The sequence below is a fragment of the Trachymyrmex septentrionalis genome, unplaced genomic scaffold (assembly GCF_001594115.1).
Source record: "Trachymyrmex septentrionalis isolate Tsep2-gDNA-1 unplaced genomic scaffold, Tsep1.0 scaffold60, whole genome shotgun sequence".
In the NCBI taxonomy this organism is placed as follows: domain Eukaryota; kingdom Metazoa; phylum Arthropoda; class Insecta; order Hymenoptera; family Formicidae; genus Trachymyrmex; species Trachymyrmex septentrionalis.
The window spans coordinates 287,349-313,990 of record NW_017305779.1 but is presented as its reverse complement, the minus strand read 5'-3'; the positions used below and the strand labels follow the sequence as shown (position 1 = coordinate 313,990).

Below are 26,642 nucleotides of genomic sequence, written 5' to 3'. Positions count from 1 at the left end.
CGAAACTAGGTTTCTTGCACTTATGTTCTGCTGGTAACCTTTTTCAACGTGCGAAACTGACATACCTTTGTTCTGGAGAGTGATTTAACGCCAGCAATGCTCCGAAAAAACACTTGGATTTACCGTGTGCGCAGTAAACAATGAGATGACTGTGGCTTGAGCACGAGCTGCAGGAACCAGTGCGGACTTACAGAATGTAAAACGCGCCGCGATGGAGTATTTGCTATACTCCGTAGCAAAAATGACTTGAAGCTTGTTACTGCAACAGGTTGTCTTCATTGCTCTACGTGGATGCGTATGTATAGATCTCTGATATAACTGTTTAAACGCATGATTTTTGTTACTCATGCTAAGCTTAGTATAGTAAATGCAGTAAAATTCCATATATATGTAATACAAAGAAAAAATTTATAAACTTTTGATGTCTAAAGCAGAAGTATTAAAATTTGTTCTTCGAAAGAAACAAATAAATTATTGCTAAAATAATAAAATTGTGTGACATCAAGGCAAATAGGAGTTCACGAATAAGATTACATAAATATTATAAAACTAAAGTGAGTATATAATATAATAAAAAATTTACTGTTAATAGACTAAAACAATATTTAATCAAATCGCATTACATGTTTCAAACTTGTAGCCAAAACATGTAATATGATTTGAATAAATATTGTCTTAGTCTATCAATAGTTAATTTTTTATGATGTTATATTCACTTTTTATAATGTTTTATAATGTTTACGTAATCTTACTCGTAGACTCCTATTTGCCTTAATGTCACATAATTTTATCATTTTAATATTGAGAGTCCTGTTTTGACTTACTTAAATTATCGCTAATTCATTTAAAATAAATAAATTCAATTAAACATTCCTATTTTTTAATACTTTATTTTTAATTATCTATTTAATTATGTAGAATAATAAGAGTAGGGGAGAATGAGGGAATTGCGAACAGAGTAAATGCAAACAATATTACAGTATTATATTGTAGTGATAACCTCACATTTCTCGCAATCCATTGATATATGCTTAATGTCATACTATAACATGTGACCATAGACCGCACATGCTATTTAAAATAAATACCATTAATATGTTTTCAATAATTTTGATGTAGGAGAGAATGAGAGAATTGTGAATACTTATACAGGAAAAATTAAATAAAGCCAAACAAATAATAAACAGTAATGAGGCAATAGAAATCAGCGCAGAAATCAATGCGCAAATTCAATGAAAATAATTGTTTAATTTAATGACATAAATCTTAAGTCGCGCAACAAATTATTTAAACATTAAACAAACGTATATTTCGACTCTGTATTTGTCATCATATTAGCGAATTTTTAATAATACCATAATTACAAATGTTCCGCTTTTTTTCCTAGTAATTGTGATTTATTAAACAAGAAACTATATATTATATGGTTTCTACTATAATTCTGAGCGATTAAGTAAAGCCGATAATTATTTATTAATTACAGAAGCTTTTTATTCAAAGAAAATTGACTTTAAACGCCCGTATTGCAGCGAATTCCGCACAGTAAGGTGATTTTATTTTTTGTTTAACTATAATTTATTTTTTGTTAATTGACTATATTACAATTTATATTAATAACATATAAATGTTAATTATTGTAGTTTAAAGTCAAATAATTGAATATTTTTTTTAACGAAGACTTCTATTAATTGATAAATAATTAATCATTGGTTTTATTTTTAAGTCTTTCTTCCTATTCGCCATAAAATTAAGGCACTCGTTAACAAAATAAAATCCTAATAGCAAGTTATATTATTTTTATAGCTAAACTTCGATTTCAATTCGGTCTCAGAATAATCGCAAAATTACGTTTTCACCCGCAGTAAATATTCCCGCAGCCACCGGAATCGATCGGAATTTGCCGGATCACGTCGCACCTGGGAATTTCTCCGCGAGCCTCCCGCCGTCGTGCGTGTCGCGCAAGGAATTTCATCGATATCACCGGTTCTTATGCGAGCGGCGAACCAACCTAACGCTCGATGTTCGCATAAAAAGGAATCGGATGTCTCGGAGAAAAACGATTCCTTTTCTCTCTCTTGAAGGTACAACTCGATCTCACATCTGTTCGCGCACGTTCGCGCATGCATCCGTGCGGACGTACGTGTGAGTGTATCTGCATGTATATGGATGAGGGTACTTACAGGGACGGCATTTGTAGGCGACCTCGATGTACTTCCGTAATCCAGGACAGGGATCACCTTGGAAAGTCTTCGGATCAGTGTTGAACTTGCACTGCCGCTTTTTTTGACAAACTCCAACCACCATCTGCAACAGTGAGTGCTAACGCGTCAATGAGAAGATCCGTTCACTTTGCGATCAGAATCGATAAGAATTACAAACGGTATCCCTTTATATCTTTTCTGATTTCTTTCGAGCACCAATTCGCGCTGTTAAGAAATGTTGCAATTTTACCTTTTAACGTAATTCATTACAAAAGTAATATCCTATACGTATATTTAATTTAACTGTCAGGCAAAAAAATGTGTCATAAAATAAAGAAAATTATCTTTTAAAGATAAATCGCGAAGGTAACACTAATATATATCATAATAAATATTATATATATCATTTCATATCAAACTATGTGTTGGATTATTTGTTAAAATCATAATTAAAGTACTTAGAAAAAGCAAAAGTAATTAAAATCTTTTAAAATTTTTAAAAATAAGTAATGCAAATATATATCAAAATCATTAAGCAATTATGCACAGATCATTGATGCAAAAAAGAAGAAATCCAACAGAAATTAATATAATAACATGAACAAACTGCAATGCAATAGAACAATCTAGTTTGATGCCGCTTTGAAGACTAAAATTACAGAGAAATCTTTTGCCGCGATTATTGCAATTGATATAAAAGGTATTCATCTGGATAAAAAAAGCATATCAAAGACGGTAGACAAACTGTGACAACTTCAAACTAAACCAGTTAGCTTTTGCATGAAATAAAGACATAATTTTGCAGCCAAGCGTTTTCACCGACGAGTTTGATTTTGAAATGAGATTATTTTTGCTTTTTTCATGAAAAGCTGTCGGACAAAGTAAAACTAATATCGTTGAGGTCGACCTGCATAACAAAATCGTATGCCATGTGCCAATATTTGCGAGAATAAATCGATAAAATGAGCGATGAGCTGTTCATAAAGATATAAATAAAAACATTTAAATTTTTAAATATTACCATATACCACAGTGATCGAATTGGTATAATAAAGATGCTCGTCATGGAATGAGAAATCCAGATTTAAACTTTGAGATGACATTTTTCGCAATAAATCCTCTACTAATTTAAGAATAATGATATTGATTAGCATCAATGTTCTTAAATTGCCTGTTGATTTAATATGAGATATTACTATCTCAGTTTCAGTTTAGGATTGCATTTCAAAATTAAAAATTAAATCGGTATGCACTGGTATATTTACCGAATTGGTGATATTTAAATTCATACCAAAATATTATTAAACACTAATCTAGCTCATAGCGAATAAGGTATTTTTCTACTTAGATGTGTTATTCATATATCGCTCTAATGTCATTTATTATGATTTAAATTTTTAAGATTAAATTTTTCAATACTAAAAATCTTTATTTAATTATTAAATTTTTAACTCATTCCATAAACATTATATTATAAAGGATAAATCGCAAACATTCATAAATGAATAAAAAATATTAAAATAAAGGTTACGTAAGAGTTAAAGTTGTAACAAGCGGTTATAACCTTTTGACAAAAAGTGAAGTAAAAACTATGTCCCAACTTCCACGGAAATGCGTTTTCAACGTTATCCGGAACTGCAACGATTGGATTTCGCGGAAGATAGAACGGAAGAGATAAAATAGTGAACGAGTGCATAAAGCGAAAAAAGATATATGGTTTTTTAATTAAGAAAATTTCCACTTGAGTAGTATAAAAGCATTAGCTGTCGAAAGCGAGTAACATCATCACGGGAAATCATCCTTTCGAGTTTCACGTTCCTGAGGAGTCATTGGTTATCCGATAACGCCTGGTGATATTCGCACATCGCTGAAAATTCCAAGGATTCCATTTTCAATCGGCTAATTACATGCAAAGGCTCGAGTTACATTGCCTTGATTACGTTAAATGCAATTTAATCGCGTTATATGAGAAGCATCTTAATGAACTGAGTAGTAATTTTAGTCGGGAAAACGCGTAATGTCAATAACAGTCCATGTCATATACGAGTAAAAGACGAAAATAAGAATATAAATCGCAAATTGACTTTGAGGTTATTTTAGTTTTAAAAAATCTTAGCCAAATCGATTAATTATTTCTTTTCACGTTTTTAATTTTAAATTTATGTTAATAAAAGATATTTCTACTGCATTTCAATATATTTTTTATTCCTGATTAAATTCACCCTGCACCTCGTGTCACATATGTAATAATTAAAAATCAATGAACTCACTCATAGAAATGTGGAAAAAAATGTTCATTGTAATAGTTATAATATCTCGTGGGAAAGTGAAGGAAGACAGAAGACCCAGCGTGGGAAATGTGGAAATTACGTTCCCAGGTTTCAACCTGCTACCGACACATTCACGTTGAGATTCTCGTATGCGACTCGATCGCGTATGTGTTCTCGCGTATATACGATATCCATCTAATTATCGGCTCTCGAAGTTTCCGTCTTGGGCCATTCTCCTGCATTTCACGTATACGTGGCGAAGGTTCCCGTGGGAGAAATCGATTTTCCACGTGCGTCGATACATTCTGACCGTTTCCATGTCGTCCGTCACTATAAGTAAACGTTTACCGTTCCATCGAGCGACTTCGCCCCAGGGGCCAAAGTCAGGACGCGTAATTCCGCTTAAACCGCTACGTTTCTCTTGCTGTTGTATCAGGACCCGATATCGTAAACTAACAAACCAATCTCAGCGCAAGTAGGACCATCGCTTTGATATTAGTTGAGCTACTTCAATTTAAAGCAACACGATTAGCAATATACGAAGCCCTCAATATATTTCAGGAGATACTCTCGCTCGTTATTCGCGCATCTCGGATATTACTTATATATCGATGCGCGACAAGAATAAGAGCTTCGGCTCAAAGTAAAGTGAACTAAATATACAAAGTGCCACGAAACCAACGTAAATCCTCGGACGATAAAATCGAGCTATAAACTGAAGGATATCAGCATATCGGATCTCAATCTTATATAGATACACAGACGCTCGATCTCCTAACAAAGCTGTAAAACGACTGGTTCTAGTTCCCTTAGTCCCTCAATCAATCTCGATCTATCTCCCTTTATTCAATTATAAATTCGTTTAAGTTTACTCGTTTTGTAATATCGGCTCGTTTATGCGTAAATATTTCCTCGCGAATCCTCGTTATCGATATTTGTACATCCACTTCAGTCTCAATCTTCCTTTCAGTTCGTGATTTACATACGTTCCACGCGAAGAACGCGTCTACGGATGCACACGAGCGCACCCGTCGCTTTTATTCCGGCAAGCCGCGACTTTAAATTCCTACCTCTTTATGGAAGCAGCGACGTATGTCGCTGAGAAGTTGCGCAGAGGGTAAGCACTCGCGCGGAAAAGCTCTTTCGCGAGATTCGAATCGCTTGGCGAGGCACGGAGCCACTTTCGAGTCGAACTCTCCTTATGGTTCTACAGGGAATACGCCTTCATTCAGGAATACGGCTTTCCAGTCGAAAATTCCCATGCAACTTGTACCCGAGAAAAGTACCGCCGCTCCGCGCTGATTCGTTCACGCGAAGTCATACCGGAAATGCTTCTGTCGTGAAAACAGAAGCGTCATCAGGGGTGGCCAGAAATTTCTCGTGTATTGGAAGCCAATAGCTCGAGCGATCGCCTTCTCGCGAATGATCTCGAACCAATCATACCGTCAATTCTTTTATGGTAAGTATAATATATATCGGAATATAGACTGTACTAACAAGAATTAAAGGTATATTATGGAATATTCTCATTTTTTTACATCCAACATTTTAGATGAAATAGAAAAGTCGATACAAAGAAAAAGGTCACAATTTGAGAATATACTTCAATTACTTCTTCTATTATATAGAAAAACTTATATCACTATTAATTTCCCTTTATGACATTTAAAGGGGAGCGTTCTATACGCGTTCTAACGAAATAATACATCAGTAGATTTTGTGTTAATAGATGTATTATTTATTTTAAATATATGAGTACATAGTTTTTACGATTTGCAATCGTTTGAATTTCTATTTATTGAATTTTATGTTCAATCTATGAAAATATTTAAATTTTATAACTATCTAAAATCAAAAGCAATATAAATGATGAAAGTATTTTAAAACTCCATAAATTGTTCAGAGTTAACTATAATCGTAAGTTGATCCAATATGAGAACATAGTAAATAGATTATAAGCACACTTCACTATGAACTTGTTTTATGAGTCGACGACCTTTTGTTGAGAGACCAAATAAATCGTTCAGGAAGAAAATTCTTCCACGGTGTTTGGCCCGTTGAACTATCGACCATCATTGGTTTCTCTGTAGTATACGTTACAATCTGCCTGTAGAAAAGATTCAAAAGCGCTATAAATCCCGTAGAAAACATTACGGATAGTCATTGAGGTAAGGCGGATTATCGTGTACGTCATAAAACTACCTATCACTGTTTTATGGTTCGATCTTTTGTAAAAGGATTAACAAAGACTCTATTTCTTAGCAGAATTCCGGTGATAATATATCACACGTACATTTGTACACATAAGAAAAACGGCAAATTTTAGTATTTTATAAAATTTATATGTTAAGGAAAGTAAGCGTCGTCGAGCGAATCGTATATCCAGTAGCTAAAAAATATCGCGCAATGTGCAAGAGAAAGCGTAAATCTTGTGAAAAGCAAGATCTGCAGAAGAGGATAAGATCGTCGACGAAATAAAAGAGTTACTCCATTTTCGCATTCTGGTGGGATCATACGTACAATGGTTCCTTCCTCGGTCGGTGGAATATGAAATATGAAATCGATACGCGGACTCTCGCGAAAACCACAAACCGGATGGATACCGGCGAAGATTTTTATTGTATACCAAAGGTAAGTTATTATATTGCAATATCGTGCGAATAACACCGCTTTTTTCGAGAGAATAGAACCGGAGACCATTCTGAATTACCAAGAGACGCTTGATCTTTCCGAAGACCGCATTGCTCAGTGACGTTAACATAAATCTAAAACTTGTTTTATTATACACGGAAAGAACGATTTCGTTAAAATATCTAAAATTTAGCTAGATACAGATCTAAAAATAATTTCGTTTGACTATCAAAGTAATTATATAAAATTCAAACTGGTTGCTAGAATGTCAAAACTTTTTGCAACATTAATCATGCTTGAGAGTTCTACTTAGTTCTTTTTAAAGGCACAACAAAATTGTTTTCAGATATGTATCTAGTTAAATTTTTAGATATTTCAGCAATGCAATTTTTTTCGCATATATGTCTTTAATACCAAGTTTGATTATAAAGCAAGTTTCAGTTAAGACGAGCAAGATAGTACCGTAAAAAATTTGTAACGTAAAAGATTGTTACTAATCTTGTATTCGATTTCCGCTTTTATACATTTAAATCGTAACTTTCATAAATAAATAATTTAATATCGAAAAAAGAAGACTAAAAACGTACATTCTAAGGAAACCTTTATATTCGTCATCATTTCGTCACAATCTCGTTATATCATCGTGCCATTTTCTCTCTCTTGTCTTTAGCCCGCGCGACCTCAAACGAATTTGTCAGTTGCATGCTTCACGAAACACAGAGGTGCCGTTTTCAGGTCAGTTACCATTATTTCACCAACTAAGATTTTAGACCAACGCGGGATGTATCTCTTTACCCGCTCCCGCGCGAGATCCATAATTGCCAGTGAATTAAGTTCAAAGAAAACAAGTTTTCGTGCGGGTGCATTCTCCACGGAATTTTCTCGCGGAGTTTCTTCCCGCTGCTGCATTCCTGTTGAGAGAATAAATCGTACACACTGATGCTTTTCTCTCAACTTCTTGACTTGCTCGATTACCATTCTCGCGAAAACTTTGCGAAAGCTCCTTTGATGATATTTACAGTTACATCTGAGTACATCTGTTTGCGTCGCCTTTGACGAAGCTTCTTCCTTTAGCTTGTTTAAATCGAACTCACTCGACAATTTTGAAAAATCACAAGGAACGAAAAATAAAGTCAAAGGCGAGAATTCGGAATGTTAGAGGTTTTTACGTTTAAATATTCACACGGAAGGAACAGTTTTGCTGAAATAACTAAAATTTTAGCTATACATATCTAAAAATAATTTTGTTAGTATCATTTATTATGTACCATCAAAATAATTATGATGGGCACTCAAATTGATTGCTAAAATATTAAAATATTTCTATAATAACATGGCTCATATTATGCTTAAAATTTCTACAAAATTATTTTAATAATCCAAAAAAATTATTTCCGGATTTGTATTTAGTTAAATTTTTAGATATTTTAGCAAAATTGTTCTTTCCATACAATTTGATATTAATATAGAGACATTCTTTATTGTCTTTTTTTTTCGTGTAAATGAAAAAACTGACAAAAATGATCGTGATAAGAAAAATTGTGAGTATTGTGACAATCTCGATCTCGTGCATGTGTAAAATCATCCAATAGACAAGAACGATAGCACTCTGATTCAGACACGAGTTCATACATTTGAGCGAGGTTTACGATGCTTGAAGCGAACGAAGGTTAACCCTAAAAGAGGTGGGGTTCACTTTACGATTCTTTCCAGTTCGGTACTCACACGGGATAGAACTAGAAGAAGATGAAAGTGGGATGAATATATCATCCTGTTCCAGATTAGAATTGAGGAGTTCACGAAGAGCTAATAAATGTAAACCATTGAATAAAGTTTCGAAGTGGAGAGATAGAGAAATGAAAGTGTTGTCAGAAATGGAACAGGCGTGAATAACGGCGTAAAATCTCTCTCACAATCAGGTACACAAAAGAACAATTTGGAAGTATCTAAAAATTTAAATAGATCTGAAAATAATTTTGTTGTCCAGCGAAATAATGTAGATTTTACGAAACTCAAGCATGATGAGCAAAAAGTTGCAAAAAGTTTTGACACCCAAACAATCAGTTTGAAAGTCCTACATAATTATTTTGCTGATTCTAACAAAATTATTTTCAGATCTATATTTAATATTGAAATACTCCAGAGAACCGTTCTTTTCGTATGTATCAGGTTAGATCGAGCAATCGTGATATTACGAAATGTCGTAGATGTTATGAAACGGAGATGACACATCCTACATTTGATCGACGTTCGAATTCTTCAGAACTCACGAATTTAGGCTGCTCAGATTGAACGGAGTTTGTACTCGCCAACTTCCTTTCGGGAGCTGAAGAGGCAGAATCGGAAGATAATCGGAATTTAAAGTACGTCCAAATATTAAACTTTCACAAGAAAATGGAATCGTGTCTTACCAAGTTTAGCAAATTTGTGACGTTCGAGCGCTATGCCATTACACTAGAAATACCTATGTGATCAACCTTTTAACTTATGATAAAAAGAATATCGCATTAAAAGCGTTCGCCGCATTTCAACCTTGGCATAATTCAATATCAACTTATACATAATAAAATTCAATATTACTTCTAATATATAAAATTTCTAATTATTATTTTAAAAGAAAAGCTATAATATCTTATTAGCATGCCATACTGTGCTATTACCAATCAGCCTCAAAAGATTTTAATTATTTTTAAGAAACAAAAAAAAAAGATTTTTAATGAGAAAGAAAAATTAATTGTTTGGTAGTAATAATGAAAAATAATATTTCCAAAAAATGTTTAACTTTCTCGTAAACTTTAATTCATAAAATGTTGTATTTGATTTTTACGTTCAATTAGATTCTAAGTCAATTAAATCGATCAATATGTCCACGCAGCAACAATTTGCAATAAACTTGAAAAAACCACATATGCTGCCGCTTCGCTCAATCGACATTTACCTGTTCAAAATAGGAAAATTTCATTGGCACATACCTGCACTGATTGCGGCCAGATGCATGTGTGATTCGTTGGTTTGTCCGCCGTGATCATCAGAGGAACGGACGAGTTGCATTTGCTGATGCCGTGCATTCCCGTTCTTCCATATTGAGCGTGTTCGACAAGGATGGTTGTACCAGGCGGACATTTTAACGTCATTGTTTCCTCGTCGCAAGCCGCACGTTGATAGGTCTTCAGGGTGCCTGACAACAGGGCTATCAATTAAAATAGAAAAACCGCACGACGCAAGCGACATAAAATAAGATTAACGAATCAATCGATAATGATATAAAAATCAAATAAATAAAGTAAAATTATATCAATGTTATAATCGATAATAATCAATTTATAAACGGATAAAAACGAAATATTAAATAAAGATGTCGCAGAAAGGTGCAATATGAAAAGTAGATAAAAGAGGTTCAAGCCACACGTAAATTATAGAAGAACAAAAGAAGAAATGTAAGCGGTCGCATATCGAAGATCGATCGATGAGCCGTAATGGCATCGTCACCACAACAGTGATCAATTTAAAGGGATTGAGAGTAATTAACGAGTCGATCAGCCAGGATTGGTTGGCGATGGAGTGGGAACGGATGTATCAATGGCACAAATTCGCCCGCGAAAGCGACGTCGTTTCGTTTACACACGATACGCGGTTCAACATAGCGGGAAGCAGTCGACATTTGCGGAATTTAACGCGGAGATCGTTCGTGACGATGGAGTTTGCGGACGGAACCGCAGACGGTACCAGCGTGTAAATGCAGATTCGCGCGATAATTTCGCGAGTGGCATCCAATAAAGGACGGTACGGTCGTAGAAGTTTTCGAGGAAATAGTGAAGCGATTGTAGCAGCGTATACATATATATGTATATACACACCCCACACACACACACACACACACTCATGCATGCACGCAAATATATATGTTAATAGTCAGTATGTGAGATAATGCGTGATGAAATGTGGCAATATCCATTTCATTATAAATTGATTAATTCAAGCGTTAGAACATGTGTGAATAAATAATAAGATAATATAGTGCCAACAAACAACATTAATATAGCATTTTCAATGTATAGATGCGATATTTTCAATGCACAAATTTTCAAGCAAAATTTTCAAGCAAGCGCAAGATAAATTAAGTAAATATGTCAATGTATGTGTCACCATCACCAATGTGTTAATATGTCACCATCACCGTAGTAGAGTGTTGTCACCACCGCCACCAAACAGCCCATGGATGAATGCAGGCCGTCGTTGCATCGTCCCGATGAGAAATATGAAAAGTAAAACAGATGAGAAGCTTGTTAGTTATGTCGTGAGCAGTCACGTACGAGATGCAGAATATGCAAATTTTTCAATATTTCCTAACTCCGGCAGAAGGAATTGCGCACGGAGGAACGAGTCGATAATTCACGCGGCGACGAAGGAACATCTGTCTGACTCGATATTGGTCGTTTCTCCTGCGACGAGGCGCTCGTGGTAACGCGGCGGTAAAGCATAGGAGATACGCTTCCCAATTTTATTGAGTAAATTTGTAGAACCAAAGGAGATCGAAATCATGTTGATTATTCGAATATGCCCGCAATTATATTACGAGTACTGTTGCGCTGTCTTTCGCAAATATTAAATACTCCTGAAGATTTTGAATAAGACACGATATTTCAACGGTATCTTTTGAATATATAATACATAAAGTGGCAATAAAGTTCGATGAATGTTATAAGAAAAAAATCATTAAATACCATTTAATTAATATACAATGATCATTATTGTCCTTTAAAGTAACCTGCTCTAGAGGCAATATACCATTTTTATCTGTAAATACTATTCCACAGCTCGCAGCAGTTCGTACAGCTTGCGGAAATTCTGTAAAAAATCATTTTTGGATATTGCCTTAAGTCTTATTGTTATATTCACGTTCATCGATTCTGTACGGCAATTTTTGAGTCAGCGTTACGTTATCATTTTGAGTTATTTGCATTCTCCCTACTCTCCGAATTTTGTCCCAGCAGATTTCTCTTTCTTCCCTAGAGAAGGCAATGAACTCGACTTATAAATATTTCGGACAGGATAGTGTACAAGATTTAAGGCGATATTAAAAAATGCCTTTTCACAGAGTTTCCGCAAACTGTACGAACGTAGTCAGAAGTTTATTGCCTCGAGGGAAGAATTACTTTAAAGGACAATGAAGGTTATTTGTATTATATATTCATTAAATGGTGTTTATTTTCTCATAATATTCAGCGAATTTTATTGCCACATTACGTATACTTTATCTTGTATTCTTTTTCATCAAAAACTGTATTCCTTGATTTATTTTAAAATAAGATTAATTCCTTATTCTTAAGATTAAAGATTATTGTTCAAACAATAAATGATATATTAAATATAATTATTTGAAAACATTTAATATAAACTTTATAGCAACTAAATTTAAAGTACCAGAAAATAAACTTGATATTACTATCTAAAATATTAAAACAATTATCTTACATACAAAAGTGAATATTATATTGTACTATATATTTCTTGAACTGTTCATTATTATAATACAACGCATAAGCTGTGAAAAAATAAAATATACGATTATTAAATCATTGTTGTAACCGTATCGTAAAATATATTTAAATTATGTCAACCAGTAATACTGTATACTCTGTGACATTGTGTAATTCTGAACTAATTCGTTGCTTTTTCCATCGACAAGATTCGCAATAATGTCGTGACATAGCAACGTTGAGAACTAGAGTGCTTCTCGACATGGTCGCTACATTGTCTTGATAACGACCGTCTTCGTCCCAGGTTCTAGATTATATGCATAAAGCCGAGCACAAAGAGTAATGCATACAAACGATTGTTGCAGCGGCAATAACAAACCTAGGTCCGCTATTACATTCCGTGGCCCTCTCCGCGCACGTTCGTAAATCAACGACTGCGAGCATGCAAACTGTAAAGTGCTGAACTGCGCTAGCAGCTACTTGGGATCTTCGGGGGACCGCTGTAACTCGACTACGTGATTGGAATGACCAAGCAATTCGATATGCCCCTTGATCTCTAAAGGTGAAGAATGCGCATACACAATTCACCGGTAAAGAATGTGTAAAATTTCGCGTATCGCAATTCGATTAGATTTAATCGAGTAACTTCTCTGCGTGATCTCTTTCTCTATTTCCCTATCTCTCTCTATCCCTTCCATTCTTCTCATTCTTATGTATGCAGAATATCGATGCTCTCTTCCGTTCCTGTATCTATTGAAATAATCACTTTGTCGCCATCTGTGCATGTCGCCATTGCAAAAAGAACATAAACTTTGAGAAATATTGGATGATACGATAAAAATTTTGAAATAATTCTGCAACAGTTCTCTTATAATATTTATTTGTTATGGTATTTACATCACACTTTTTGGTTATTTAGCCTTTAAATCGTTATAAAAAACATTTTTTCACGTCAAACCGTTAAATCGTTATAAAAAATATATTTTTTCACGTCACAAAGATCCAAAAAATATGTTGTATTTATGTTCCTGATTTTAAAAATACATAGTCATATATATTTTATTATACATATTTCGCGTTTATAAATTATTTATATTATTCTATTTGTTTAAAATCTGGAATTATTACTATCAGTATAAATAGCGATATTTATTATATATGTAATATGAAGAAAGATTTTGTTCCACTTTTATCATGTCATTTTTCTTTATTTCAAGAACCGGGAATATCACTACTATTTTCGGATACTCTATTTTCTCAGCTACTCGTTATTCTACACTCAATCAACGTCTATTCATTGCTGCGCATGTACATGCTGGTAGACGACTAAAAAAAAGGTTTATAAAAATTCTACGTGAAACATACTCTTATTACCGAAACTAGGTTAACGACAGTCTCGAACAACACCGTATTCTGATTTATCTTTTATAATAATTATGAGAGCTCGTACGGGAATTAAACACGGGATATCGCGGATTAATCAAGCTTAATGACATTTACGTATTATTATTGCATTTTAGATACGAATAATACGATAAACACGCACATAAACACATCAACATTAAAAATATTGCAAATTAACATAGGTTAATTAGTAGTTTTACAAAGTTCCAAAAAATACATACATATTTTACATATTTTATAAAGAGCGAGATCATTGGTAAAAAAAGCTTATGTATTATAAAATAGAATTAATATTAAAAAAAAAATATATATATATAGTGTTGTATCATACATATAATGCAAATTCATTGTATCCTGCTATACACGTATCCCGAGTGTAATCTCTGGAAAAAACAGTTTTACTAAAGTATTTAAAAATTTAGCTAGATATAAATCTGAAAATAATTTTAGATCATCAAAATAATTATGTAGCTACAATTTTGATGACAATGCTGTTAAAAGTTTTAACAATTAGTTTAAGTGTCCTACATAATTATTTTGACTGTTCAAACAAAATTATTTTTAGATTTGCATCTAGCTAAAATTTTAGATTTCTTCAGCAAAACGTGTTCTTTACACGTTAATATTTTACAATTAATAATCTGTATTTTCATTATAAAACTTCATTATGAAAATGTTGTCTGTTAACAATATCTGTATATCATAAAATTTGTTACATTTTAATAGACAATTTCAATAGATAACAATTTAGTTATAATTAGGTGTTATTAATTTCTTCTATCTTGAATAATTAAAATTATTTAAATATCATCTAAAAAAGGACTTCACGAAAAAAGATGACACGATTTATATTGTATAATAATAAAAAATTATTTTGTGCAATTATTGCAAACTTTTGATAAAAACACTTCTTTCTTTATATATATTTAAAAAAAACAGCAGCTGTGCTTAAGACGATTCTTTCTTTTTATCGAATGTTCTTTCTCAAAGCGTTCAATTTCGCTCTTATCCTGTCTTCCACTTACACGGACATCGTGCTCACACTTTTATGGCGACAAGCTGTAAAATAACTCACAGCTGCGGAAGTAAATTGTTGTTCTGGTAACGGATGAACATGAAAGCGGAAGTAGGACTGTGAATTCGAATGTTTATTCAGTCGCTACCTTACGAGCGCGACTTCCGCGGGGAACACATTATTTAAAAGGTCCATTTATCGGGTGGATCGTATATCGTGTATCGAATCGAAAAGACAAGAGGACAAAAGCTGGAAAACAGCTTGTAAATATACAGCTTGACATGAATGGCACGTCCGTTCTCACTTTAGGCATGTTGTTTTACCATATGATTCCTATTACCTTTCCAATCTTGTGACTATTCACAATGTACAATATATTTAATTAATTAGTTATATATGTTATTTTGTTATACGTTACTGTAAATGTAAAATATGTTATGTTACTATATATTATTATACGTTATTGTGAATATGAATAGTAATGTATAATTACAAAATTGTCTAAAATTTTCGAATCAAATTTAAATATAATATAATGGAAATAATAGAGCTAGTCGTATATTGTTTTACTTGATACATTAATTCTAGACTACAACACTTCATTGTGAATTACATTATTACCTTATTTCGTAAAATTTATTACTAAAAAAACCCCTGTGTAACTTAAAGAAATAATATTTTTATTGACAAATCTTTGGAACAATTATACTTTGAAAGAACTACAGTTTAAAAAATAATTGAAACAATTAAGGAACACAATCAAACGTTGACATTATGTGCAATATTAATATTAATATTAATGTTAATATTATGTGGGGAAGAGCTACTCGTGCGCGGTAAATAACTATCGAATTTTTAAGAATTTTTTATTTTAAGATTATAATTTTTACGACACTTTCGTAATCTAGAATTAAATATGTGATGATGCTACATCTCTTATTGTAAAGAGATTACAGAAGTTTTGATCCGATAAGTTCTTATTTTAACTGCAACTTTGAAATATTTCGCGATGAAAGATTAACCCAAATCGAACGTGCACGTAGAGATATTTCGACTTAATTCGTCCGGCTAATCCAAGGTTTAAGGTTCCTTGAAACGAAGCTTACTAGAGGATTAAAGTATCGTTGATCCGAACGGATACTATGGATACAATGTAAACATAGGAGTCCAGCAAGGAAGTTCGAGAATAATGACCGTACTAGTTTCGCAACATCGCGTACAATTATAAAAATTATGGTTAAAGTCTTGCTAAAATATAAGATAATGAAATATGTTAAAAACTAATTCATTTTCACTAAGAAAAATGGAAAACTTTTTGATATTTTTCTTCTTATACATCTTTTAAAAACATTAATAATGCAAATAATTTAAATAAACAAACATGTATAAATATTAATGTAATAAAAGCATATTATATTACCAAGCTGTAGCGCTATCCGATAAAAATTATAAAATGTTTTAAGAGAAGAGCGTAACATGAAACGTCTTTATCATTATTAATTGTAAACGATATTTCCAGCAATATCTCGTTTTACTGTTCCGTTTGAAACTATTATTACAGTAACGTCCATTTCGATTTTAATTGTTGTACTAATTAAATTATAACTTGCACGACATACGCCAACGGTTACGTTTTGCAGCTACTACTCACTCGCTAGAACTTCTCTTGAATCTAATTGAACGTTAATGTGCGTTTACGAAACCACATAAAATATAACATTTATGATATAACGTTTAAGATTAATTTCACATTAAATTAACAAAGGACTGCAGCATCTGACAAACATGTATCACAGATACTCATCTGCAAAAGTTAATTATACAATCTAAATATCAAATATACAACTGCATATTTAAACTTGTTAATAAATATAATAAATTAATAAGTAGAATAGTGCCTATTTATTGACATTATACTACATATTTTGCTTTTAGTATAATTATCATTATTGCGTAATATAAAATAATAAGTTAAATAAATAAATAAAGAGGAACCAATATAAAAAATTAGACAAACTCTCTTAGTGTCTAACAATATTTATATGTAAATTTTAAATATCTTCTAGTTTATATGTATAAACTGCGCCCCAATTATACTATTGGATTTTACAAAACAATAAACTCTTTTGATTATAATATTTCATAAAACTTCAAAAAAATATAATTTCCATTGTACTTTTTTTTTTACAAATTCTTTATGTAAATCATCGAAAAAACGTATATGAAATACATACATGTAAAAAAATCTCGTATTAAATTGTATTATTTAAGATGTAAAATTCATCTTGATATATATGTATATATCATAAATAATTTCATTTAACAAAATTATAATACTTTCGTATAAATAAACTAAACTGTCAATAATAACTGTACCGATAAATAAAGATTATAAAAGAGCCAATTGCTAGTTGAGATTTGTAGCTAGATACGATGTCCGTTCTGATGGTTTCATCGTTACGAAAACCGGAAGACGTGCAGTCTGAACTGCTTACGAAGTAACTTGTACAAAATTCGCCTCGTACCCGTTCGTTTCTGTGGAACAACTAAAATCTGGAAATGATGCCAACTTTTCAGAACTCAACCATCTAGAGCATTGTAGTCATTTCCTGTCTTCCCCTCTCTGTTTCTTTTTATTATTATATAAGTGCGACCACTCAGACTTTTTGTACTTTTTACATTAAACGACAGCCACGAGTGGCTTTAAAAATAACTAGAACGTGAACAGAAAACGAATTGAATTTTGAAATGCGATTCAAAAAAGCTTAAACCTGAAGAGATCAAACTGCATACTATTGCAGTTAACAGTCTTTTCATGTGTAAATAATTAAGTAATTTCAACCATTCGAGAAATCCAAGATACAAAGAAAACGGTTTTAACAGTTTTATTTAGTGTAAAATTGAGCTTAGATTTACGGCAATTTTTTTTGCGTAATAACAAACAGGAAAATGGATAATTGTCTATTATGTCAAGTAATTATACATCTAAAATACAACGTATGACTTGTTACCGATGTTCTCTATTGTTCAATAAATTTAAAAGGTGACGAAACCATCTCACTTTTTGTAAGTACCCGTTTCACTAAGATTTATACGTTAATATAACGTTAAATACATCCAAACTTTTTTCTCTGTGTAGCCAAAAGAAAATTTACGTTAGAAAACTATTGTAATACAATTCTTCACTAAAAGCGTAGTTCTTTTTTATACGTTCAGAACAAAAAGTATTGAGTGTTGGCTACAATTTTGTTCAATTATATTTAAGCGTATTTTCAGATACTTTATGCATTTCAGACAACACAAAGTCTAAAATTACGACACAAGAAAGACACCTTTAAGTAATCTTTTAGATGCAAGAAATGTTTTATGACCTGATTTGACACTTTTTGTTGTCTGGGATCATAATTCTTGCATAATTAATAATAAGTGTGTATTGTACAGCAATGTTCTGCTTGAAAATCTGATATCACTAGAGAATAATTAATATTCACGACAACTGGACGTTCCGTTTTGCCAATGCAATAATCAAGTAAAAAAAATGTATTAATGGATTTTGCCGAAGCGTTTTACGCGCGTCTGTATGTGAGGTACTTAAAATGCAAGATGACGCATTACTAAATTCAAATTGTCGGAGAGGAGATACGTGCATATGATTACTGATTATCGACCATACGTTGTCAGGAATTAATGAATATTCTCGATGAAAACGTAATGTGCGACCGAGCTAGCATTGACAACATTCCCGACGATATTTACTGTATTCCCGCCAATCTGTACTTTTGTATTTTCAATGGACAAGTGCATTTATGTTGCAACGCATATCTGTAACGCGATATACCGTTAAATGACTGCGACACTAACGAAAAAATAGTAAGCCGATCGCACGGAAGAGAAACGTGAGCGCGCGCAAATTTGCGAACTAATTGAAAATAGACGTCTATATATAAACGCACTTTATCGACAGCATGAGTTTTAAGCTGATATGTCGGGACAACGCGCGTATAAATTGTTATTGATCATTATCTATAGCCGAGGTTAATAGATATTTTCCAGCCGGGCATAATAACGCATCGAGGGATATGAGTGCGCTCGGATATCAGGCCGTTAATTTAATTTCTCTTATTATAATATTATTGCAGGAAATTAACATGCAAGTTTAAATATTAATTGAATGTGTATAATAAAAAATTAATGACACATTTTTCTCACAAAGAAATTCATCATGTTTACAAGATATTAAGTTCGTAAATGTAATTTTAGATAAATATAAAATTTCATAATACTAGAAAACTCTTTTAAAAATCATACGTTCATTCAATTACGTTAAATGCGTAAATTATTACAGTTTTATGAATTCGATGTTGTTTTTTAGTACAATAAATAATTAAAATAATTTTAATGTTAAAATCAAAATTTCAATGAACTTCTGTTAATAAAAATGTAACTATTAGATTGTAAATAATTTTGTTGTTTCTTATTTGCAATACAACTATTGCTTTAAGTTAACAAATTGCTTTCTCATAATTATTCCAATATGTGTAATACTATATATGTATACTAGAACAGAATGTTGTCAAAATGCGGTCTATCATGTATACCAACATATGTAAAATCAACTATTATCAATTCATTTACCGAATTAATCTACAGGAAAATCAGTTATCGATATATTTTACCAGATTCTAATCGCGAATTATACATTCGATATAACCCATTATTCACATATCTGTCTGAAGATTAATTAATTGCTGCGCAATTGTCGGCACGGCCATTCTCTCGTCAGCAGCAGACCGCATTTAAAATTGATAGACTCGACCTGTCGCGCAAATTGTTATCGCTTATTATCCGCCGGCTAACGATATTTTTCCCAACGGGTTTAATCAGGACTATACGTTGAGTGCGTGTGTGACCGTTATTAATCGCGCTTAAACGCAGCAAAAAGCAGTATTCTATTTTTATTGGCAACCGCGACGCGAAGCGTCGATCAGCGAACTCGTTTCCTTCGTCATTTCACGCGTTGGCGGCACGGAAGTAATTTCTCTCGACGTTCACGTCAATGATTTCCCCTCGCGCGTGGCTCAATTTTCCTGCGCGCGAGAGAAAACATGCCGTCCGGATGGATTAAACAGAGGTACGAGCATTGCACCATGTTTCATCGCGTCCAGAAACGTGAAACATGTCAAAAAAACGCAATGCGCAACAATGTGGAACACTCACATGAAAATGCATCGTTAAATCTTCTAAATTATGCTTTCTATTTTTCGGTAACTTCGGTAAAAGACGAACTCACGCTCGTATTTATGAGATTAAGCCCTGTTACGTACCTATTTCTTTTTCCTTTACGCATTTTTGATTGCGAATATAACAAATAAAATGAAATTTTGAAAAGAAAGAAAAAAAATTGTAAAAATATGCAAAGTTCAAAGTGAATGAGAAATGATTAAAGAAAAGACTTCCACAGAGAAAATAGGAAACACCTGTACATAACGGAATTGTTATAAAAGTTACTCTAATACTTAGAAAAGTAAATATTCATTATATAGAAGGGCCTTTCCAAAACCATAGCAATAAAAATAAGTATTATTTAAAAACTCTATTATATTATTTTTATTCTATTAGTACAAACAGTAAGCAAGTTTTCAGAATCTACTCTCTTAAGTATCGTAATATCATGAAGTTATACAGAAATAATTACATATTATATACTAAAGTAAAAATTTAATATTAAATATATAATTACGTTACAATTACGTTATTAAATAATTATTATTTTATTAATATCTAATTGTTATTTACAATAAATTATAAATTTATATAAAAGATGTATAGAAATATATATACGATAAATATTATGTAACTTGTCATTAAGAGTAATTAATATATATTACAGTTATATTAATACATAAATTATGATATTTATACCTCAGTAAAAAAAGAAATTATATTTCACAGAATCCAACGGTATAAGAATTTCTATTTAATTTCGTTTTATTGAAAATGAATGAGCGAAAGGCTATATTTGGTCAAAACAGTCTTGGTGTGTAATAATATTTTGGTGAGTTTTACAATTTCCAGTTTAAGCAAACTGCGAGTCGATTATTTGTAGGTTAAAACACAGTTCTAAACTAAAACTGGAGTATGTAATATCTTTTTATTTAGTTTATTTGGGAATCGCGTGCTGATTCATCTCAACAGCATATTACCCAAGTAATGCGTCTGCGACTGACATTAGACGCATTTCGCTGAAAGCATCATATTGGAAAAGGTAAATATGTTTTATGGAGAAGTATACGGAAAAAGATGCTTACAGCTCTGTCAAAATCTTTTCGCTTCTTTAAAAGAAGAAAATATCAAAGAGAATTTGTTATAGCTAGTATAACACTTCAGAACGTTAAGAAGATAAAAATGGTAATTTCTTTATACTATGTTTTATATATAATATACGAACATCTGTATAAGATGGTAAACAGGAAACATCTCGAATAATCGCATCCAATTTTTTAAATCGAGCGTGCTTTATAATAGAGTTGGATCTTTCCATACTAATAAGTTTAGTAAATATTTAAAAAAATTATATTACTTAAGAACGTGTTCAAGTAGTATAATTTTTAATAATTAATATTACAAAATTGTACTATTTGAATATAATATAAGCAAATTATATTACAAAAACGTATTCAACAATGAATATAAGAAGGAAAGATATGGGAAAGATGTAGGATATAATAGAAATTTAAGACATTAATGTTTTTATATAGAGAAATTAATATTCTTATTTTCATTAAGAATATATAAGAATTCTTGTGTATACAATTTTTATATTGTATATATTTTGTTTAAAAAAAAAATATATATATATATATATAAATCCAAAGCATATATAAATATGAATATCATTACTAAAATGTCCAATTTCATGTCTCAAAGATATAGTGGGGAAAAATGTAAAGTATAAAATAGGAGACACGTGGACTTATTTACATATATGCTTCCAGTAGATAAAAGTGTATCTCTTTGTGCGGAAAAATGCACAGCCGTGACACTAAGAAGAACTCTGCAGAAATCTTCCTACTCTATCTGATACAAGAAGCGTAAAAATCGGCGCGACCGATATGGCGTTGACATTTTCGATTTGAAATAACATTCTCACGATGGAACGCGGCTTTCTGAGTATTACGATGCACAGTATTTCTCAGCGACAAGAAGAACCGATTCGCACGAAGAGAGTCCGCTGCAGAAGGCACTTCCCGTCCACTTACAAAGAGAAATACGCTTCGACATAAGAGCGTCGCTTTACTTTCTGGTCGGTACAAGGTTTATTCTTTTTGACGTATTCTGAATGGACTCGTGTAAGCTGTTCCATGTCTTTCATTCACTTTGCATTCGTTTTTCTAATACCCCTCTTAACGACGATCAATATACGATCAATTATTCGTCGGAAACAAAAAGGCTTTTAGAGCTTCTCTCGAGAGAATTGAAAATAACATGAACCTTCAGCTTGTCACTAATTCGATGTATATATATCGTGACCTTTTTTTTATCATATAAGCTCATTAAAATGTGCACGAGCATGGCATACACGAATACCGCGGATATTGCTCTCTTGCGCTATTTTCGCTCTTCGTGATATGTAAAAAACCCCTAACGAAGCCTACGGAGTCATTAATAATGATTTCGGAGTACGAAGCCTGAGATAATATTATCACAAGTGTATGGATTCTCAATCTAAAATAAATTATATTCGTAGCAATAAAATGCAATTTTTAGAATGAATGTTAAATTGTAACAAATTTTTAACCGGCTGAGATAAAAAAGCCAAGACGTAAATTGCTTATTGAAAATTTCTATATTAATTTCGTAACATTTACTCAATAATAATCAAACTGTGGAAAGCATATTGCGTACATATATACATAATATTTATATTTATTATGCATACAATAAACTAAAACTATATATTGTTACTTGAATGTAAATACGTATGCACATAGTTTGACACAAATGTTAATGCATTAATATATTATTATTAAATTATTAATAATATTCGTAATAATTTTAGATAACATGTTACATTATTCATAGGTAAATTAATCAAAGAAATTTTCACCTAAATCTATGCAAAGTTTCATGGGTAAACCGTTAAGTAGAAGATTAACAAACATTATACTTAAATGAGAGTTATCACACTACGTCCTATTCCAGTAACACCCGTTAATTCTCACTATATCGAGTTTGTGTACTAAAATTCTTCAATGGTTTACTCTTTCCAAGACAGTGTGAAAAACAAAATACTTAGTAAGGTGGGTCTCTTTAATTAGTCTTTTGACACTATTCCAGCTTTAACTTTACCGTTAATCGCGACTATTCTTTAACGCATCTTCGCTAGCAGTTTATTCTTTTCGATGAGCTTGCAACTTGCAATTCGACGGAGGTCAAAGTCGAATTGTTTCGAATCGAGTGTGCCCGTATGTAGTTTTCCTGCGGTACTTGAGACAAAGTGCTGCCGCGATTGTTAAAGCGAGAAGCACTACCGGTCGTTCTCATGGAAACTACGTCGCTCGCTGTATTTACGACGAAGTGGCTTCGTATGCCATCTATTCGAGTCGCCTGGTACATTAAAAGCTCAAACTCTGTAGAATGAAAAGAAAAGAGAAATCGAAGTGACGGAAAGTGAGGAAAGCCGACGAGGGAATGGACGCAAAGTCGGACGTCTCGCGATAACAAACTCGAAGAAATTTACATAGCAGATAGGATGAAAAATTTACGTTACGCAAAGACCAATGTGTTATAATAATTAATGTGTTCTCATTTGCACTCATTTTTCGAGTTTATTTTTATACGTTGTGTTTGCCGTACAAATAATTGTCTTATGAACATTGAAATATTATTTAAATTAAATATTATATTCCTTTTACTTTTCAATAGCTTCCGTTTCTCTTATGCTTTTCATAACCTGTGTTTAGTACATTAAACATTGAAATTCAAAATGAAACAGCAAAAATGAAAAAGAGTGGAAAAATGTGAAAAGAAGAGATAAAATAAACAGAACTAAAAAGAATATTCGAAATTCTGCACTATGTAGTCAACTTTAAGCAGATGATTTTTCAAAGTACTGCGAGTTAGATAGAAGGCTAATCACGCCCTTCCATCTAATTTTCTCTTTTCTGAACAATTGCTGTAATTCTAATTACGCACAATCCATCAGGTTCTTTGTCAGACCAACTAACTGTAATAGTTTGCATGGTCGGTAGGAACGTAATCAAGCCTGGAAAACAGAAATGGGGATGTTGAAAAACTGCAAACTCAGATCGTGGAGGGTAAACGGAAAAGGTTATTTTTCTCCGGCACGCGCGATTACTTTCGTGAAAATACGACCATTATGTTTTCGCGCATTTTACACATTGATCTATTACTTCTTTGCGTAATAATATTAAATTTTCATGTAATTATTAGGTAGAACATAATTTGGTTAAATTTTAAAATTAAAATAACAATAATTACTTAATACAAAGTAAAAGAATAATTAATAATTACATAATAAAATAATTACTTAATACAATAAATATTGTTATCTTGCAGTAAAAATATATTGTATGTATAATTATTTCATAAAATAGTTTCATAAAAAAAAATAATTATATCATTTTAAGTTAAGAATACAACAGATAACATTATTTTCAACTATTTAGTTAGGTATATAACTGATTGATTTACATAATTTAATTCTGTATCTTATAAGATAATGATTGTAACAATATTATAAATTTCATAATCAAAGTCAAAATCAAATTATTAAGTAATAAATAATAATAAATTAATTAAAAATTACAAAGATACGAAGTTTTCGATAAATCGTTAAGAGTTTCGCGCATTCAAATCATGATTGTAGGTATTAATCTGGCTTAAGCAATATTATGCGATCACGTTAATCAAACTTCCAACACTGCAACATGAAACGTTTACTATATACTTAGTTTACTTTAGTTTACCGTAGATCGAAGGGAGCCCTAAAATATTCATGCGACGGTGCATCGAGCAACCACGACACTAAAATGTCGGGAGAACTCAAAATCGTAAAAGCTTTGATCAGGCTTACGTCGTGCACCGTAGAAAGCTTTTAGAAATTAGCAAATCCCTTTTGAAGCTTTATCTTTGAGAAGAGTTCACAAAAGACTGTTAAAATGCGCTTTGAAAATTACCGATAAAATTGGTTAAAAGCAGGTTTTGCTTCAAATTCAAGCAACAGAGTATCTTAATCGATGATTATGATTTTTTATATATTTACCCGCGATATTAACGATAAGATAAATAACTTCGTTACGATAAAACTGTTTATAAGATGAAAATCTAAATCATAAAATAAATTGAGACCGAAACGTTCGAGCGTGGATTTTAATAAGAAAAAGAAATGGTAACGCAAAGTTGTAAGAGATATGAAGTGAATACATTTTAAAATATTATTGTAATTTACGGTATTATCGACTGCGTTGTGCTTTCAATTGCCTTTTTCCTATTATTAATATTTATTTTTTGAAATAAATTTGTATCTTATTACTTGTGTTTTATCGACAGGTAAGAAAAGAAAAGAATTGTATAAGTTACGATGGTAACGACTGCTGTCGGATATACGTCATTGGCGAACATGATTTGATCGTAATACGTGACGCAGGAATCGAGAACGAACAACGTATAATATTTGCTCAGTCGTCGACTTTGTGGCGCAAAGTTGGCGGTTGTCCGGGTCGGCTTCCGGGCCGGGAGCCGCATGCGCTCGACTTAATGGCAGCCAACCAACCCAGAAGCGCTCACATCCGGAACGATGCGCGGAAAATTTTCGCGAAGCTCGGAAACGATCCGTAGATCGCTATCGGCGTTCGATTATTACGCTACAGAGTTTTCGGCGCGGTCGTCTCGGTTGAGCGCGTTCAGCTGGATCTTTTTGCCTTCTCCATTTTTACACGTAGAAATAGATCGGCGAAGTGCTCGATCTCCAGCCGGTAGAAACTGAATTATCGCGCGCTCTTGAATTTGGATCGACCGCGCGGAAAAATCGATCGTTTTGTACTGCGCACGAACAATTTACGATTTCTCCTCAACGCGGAATCGTGCATAGCGGAACGTGAAACGACTCGCGAACGAAGAGGCCGACGAACGCCGAACATTTTACTGCGGTCTAGTAAAACTGAAATCGAATATCTGGCGAGTTCCGCCGGCGATTTTTCATACGATGTAAATATCGATTATACGATGATATTACAGCATATCACATATATCTTCCATCAGTAAAAATAAATAAACAGTCACGTTTCATTATGATATCACAATAATGTACTCAAGAATTATTGTATTTTATATAAAATTGTATTGACATTATTCATGCACTTGCTTATTCATATATACAAGTTTCACTCCGAATATAAACAGCAAACAATCGAATTCATGAACAAACATAATTGTTCTGCTTAAATAAGAAGCATGATGAAAAACATACAGTTATCCGCCTTTTGTTTAAGGAATGATGCTTACTTGTACGTCCTCTAAGGAGTATCATTTGCGACGAAGCTAAACAATTTGCGTCATTGAGACACGCGAATCGTTAATATTTAATACACACACACATACACACACACACACACACACA

The 26,642-nt window shown here is 32.4% G+C and overlaps 1 protein-coding gene across 2 annotated transcripts in view; it reads right to left on the bottom strand.

Moving 5' to 3' along the window:
- LOC108752683 (protein eva-1 homolog C) overlaps positions 1–26,642 on the bottom strand; it is a 178,750-nt gene that overhangs the window by 60,400 nt on the left and 91,708 nt on the right. For both annotated transcript variants that reach the window (XM_018493712.1, XM_018493713.1), the window contains exons 2-3: positions 10,075–10,292; positions 2,181–2,319 (exon numbers count right to left, since the gene is read on the bottom strand). In XM_018493712.1, coding sequence (XP_018349214.1) covers positions 2,181–2,319; positions 10,075–10,292 — 357 coding nt within the window. The remainder of the gene's footprint in view (positions 1–2,180; positions 2,320–10,074; positions 10,293–26,642) is intronic.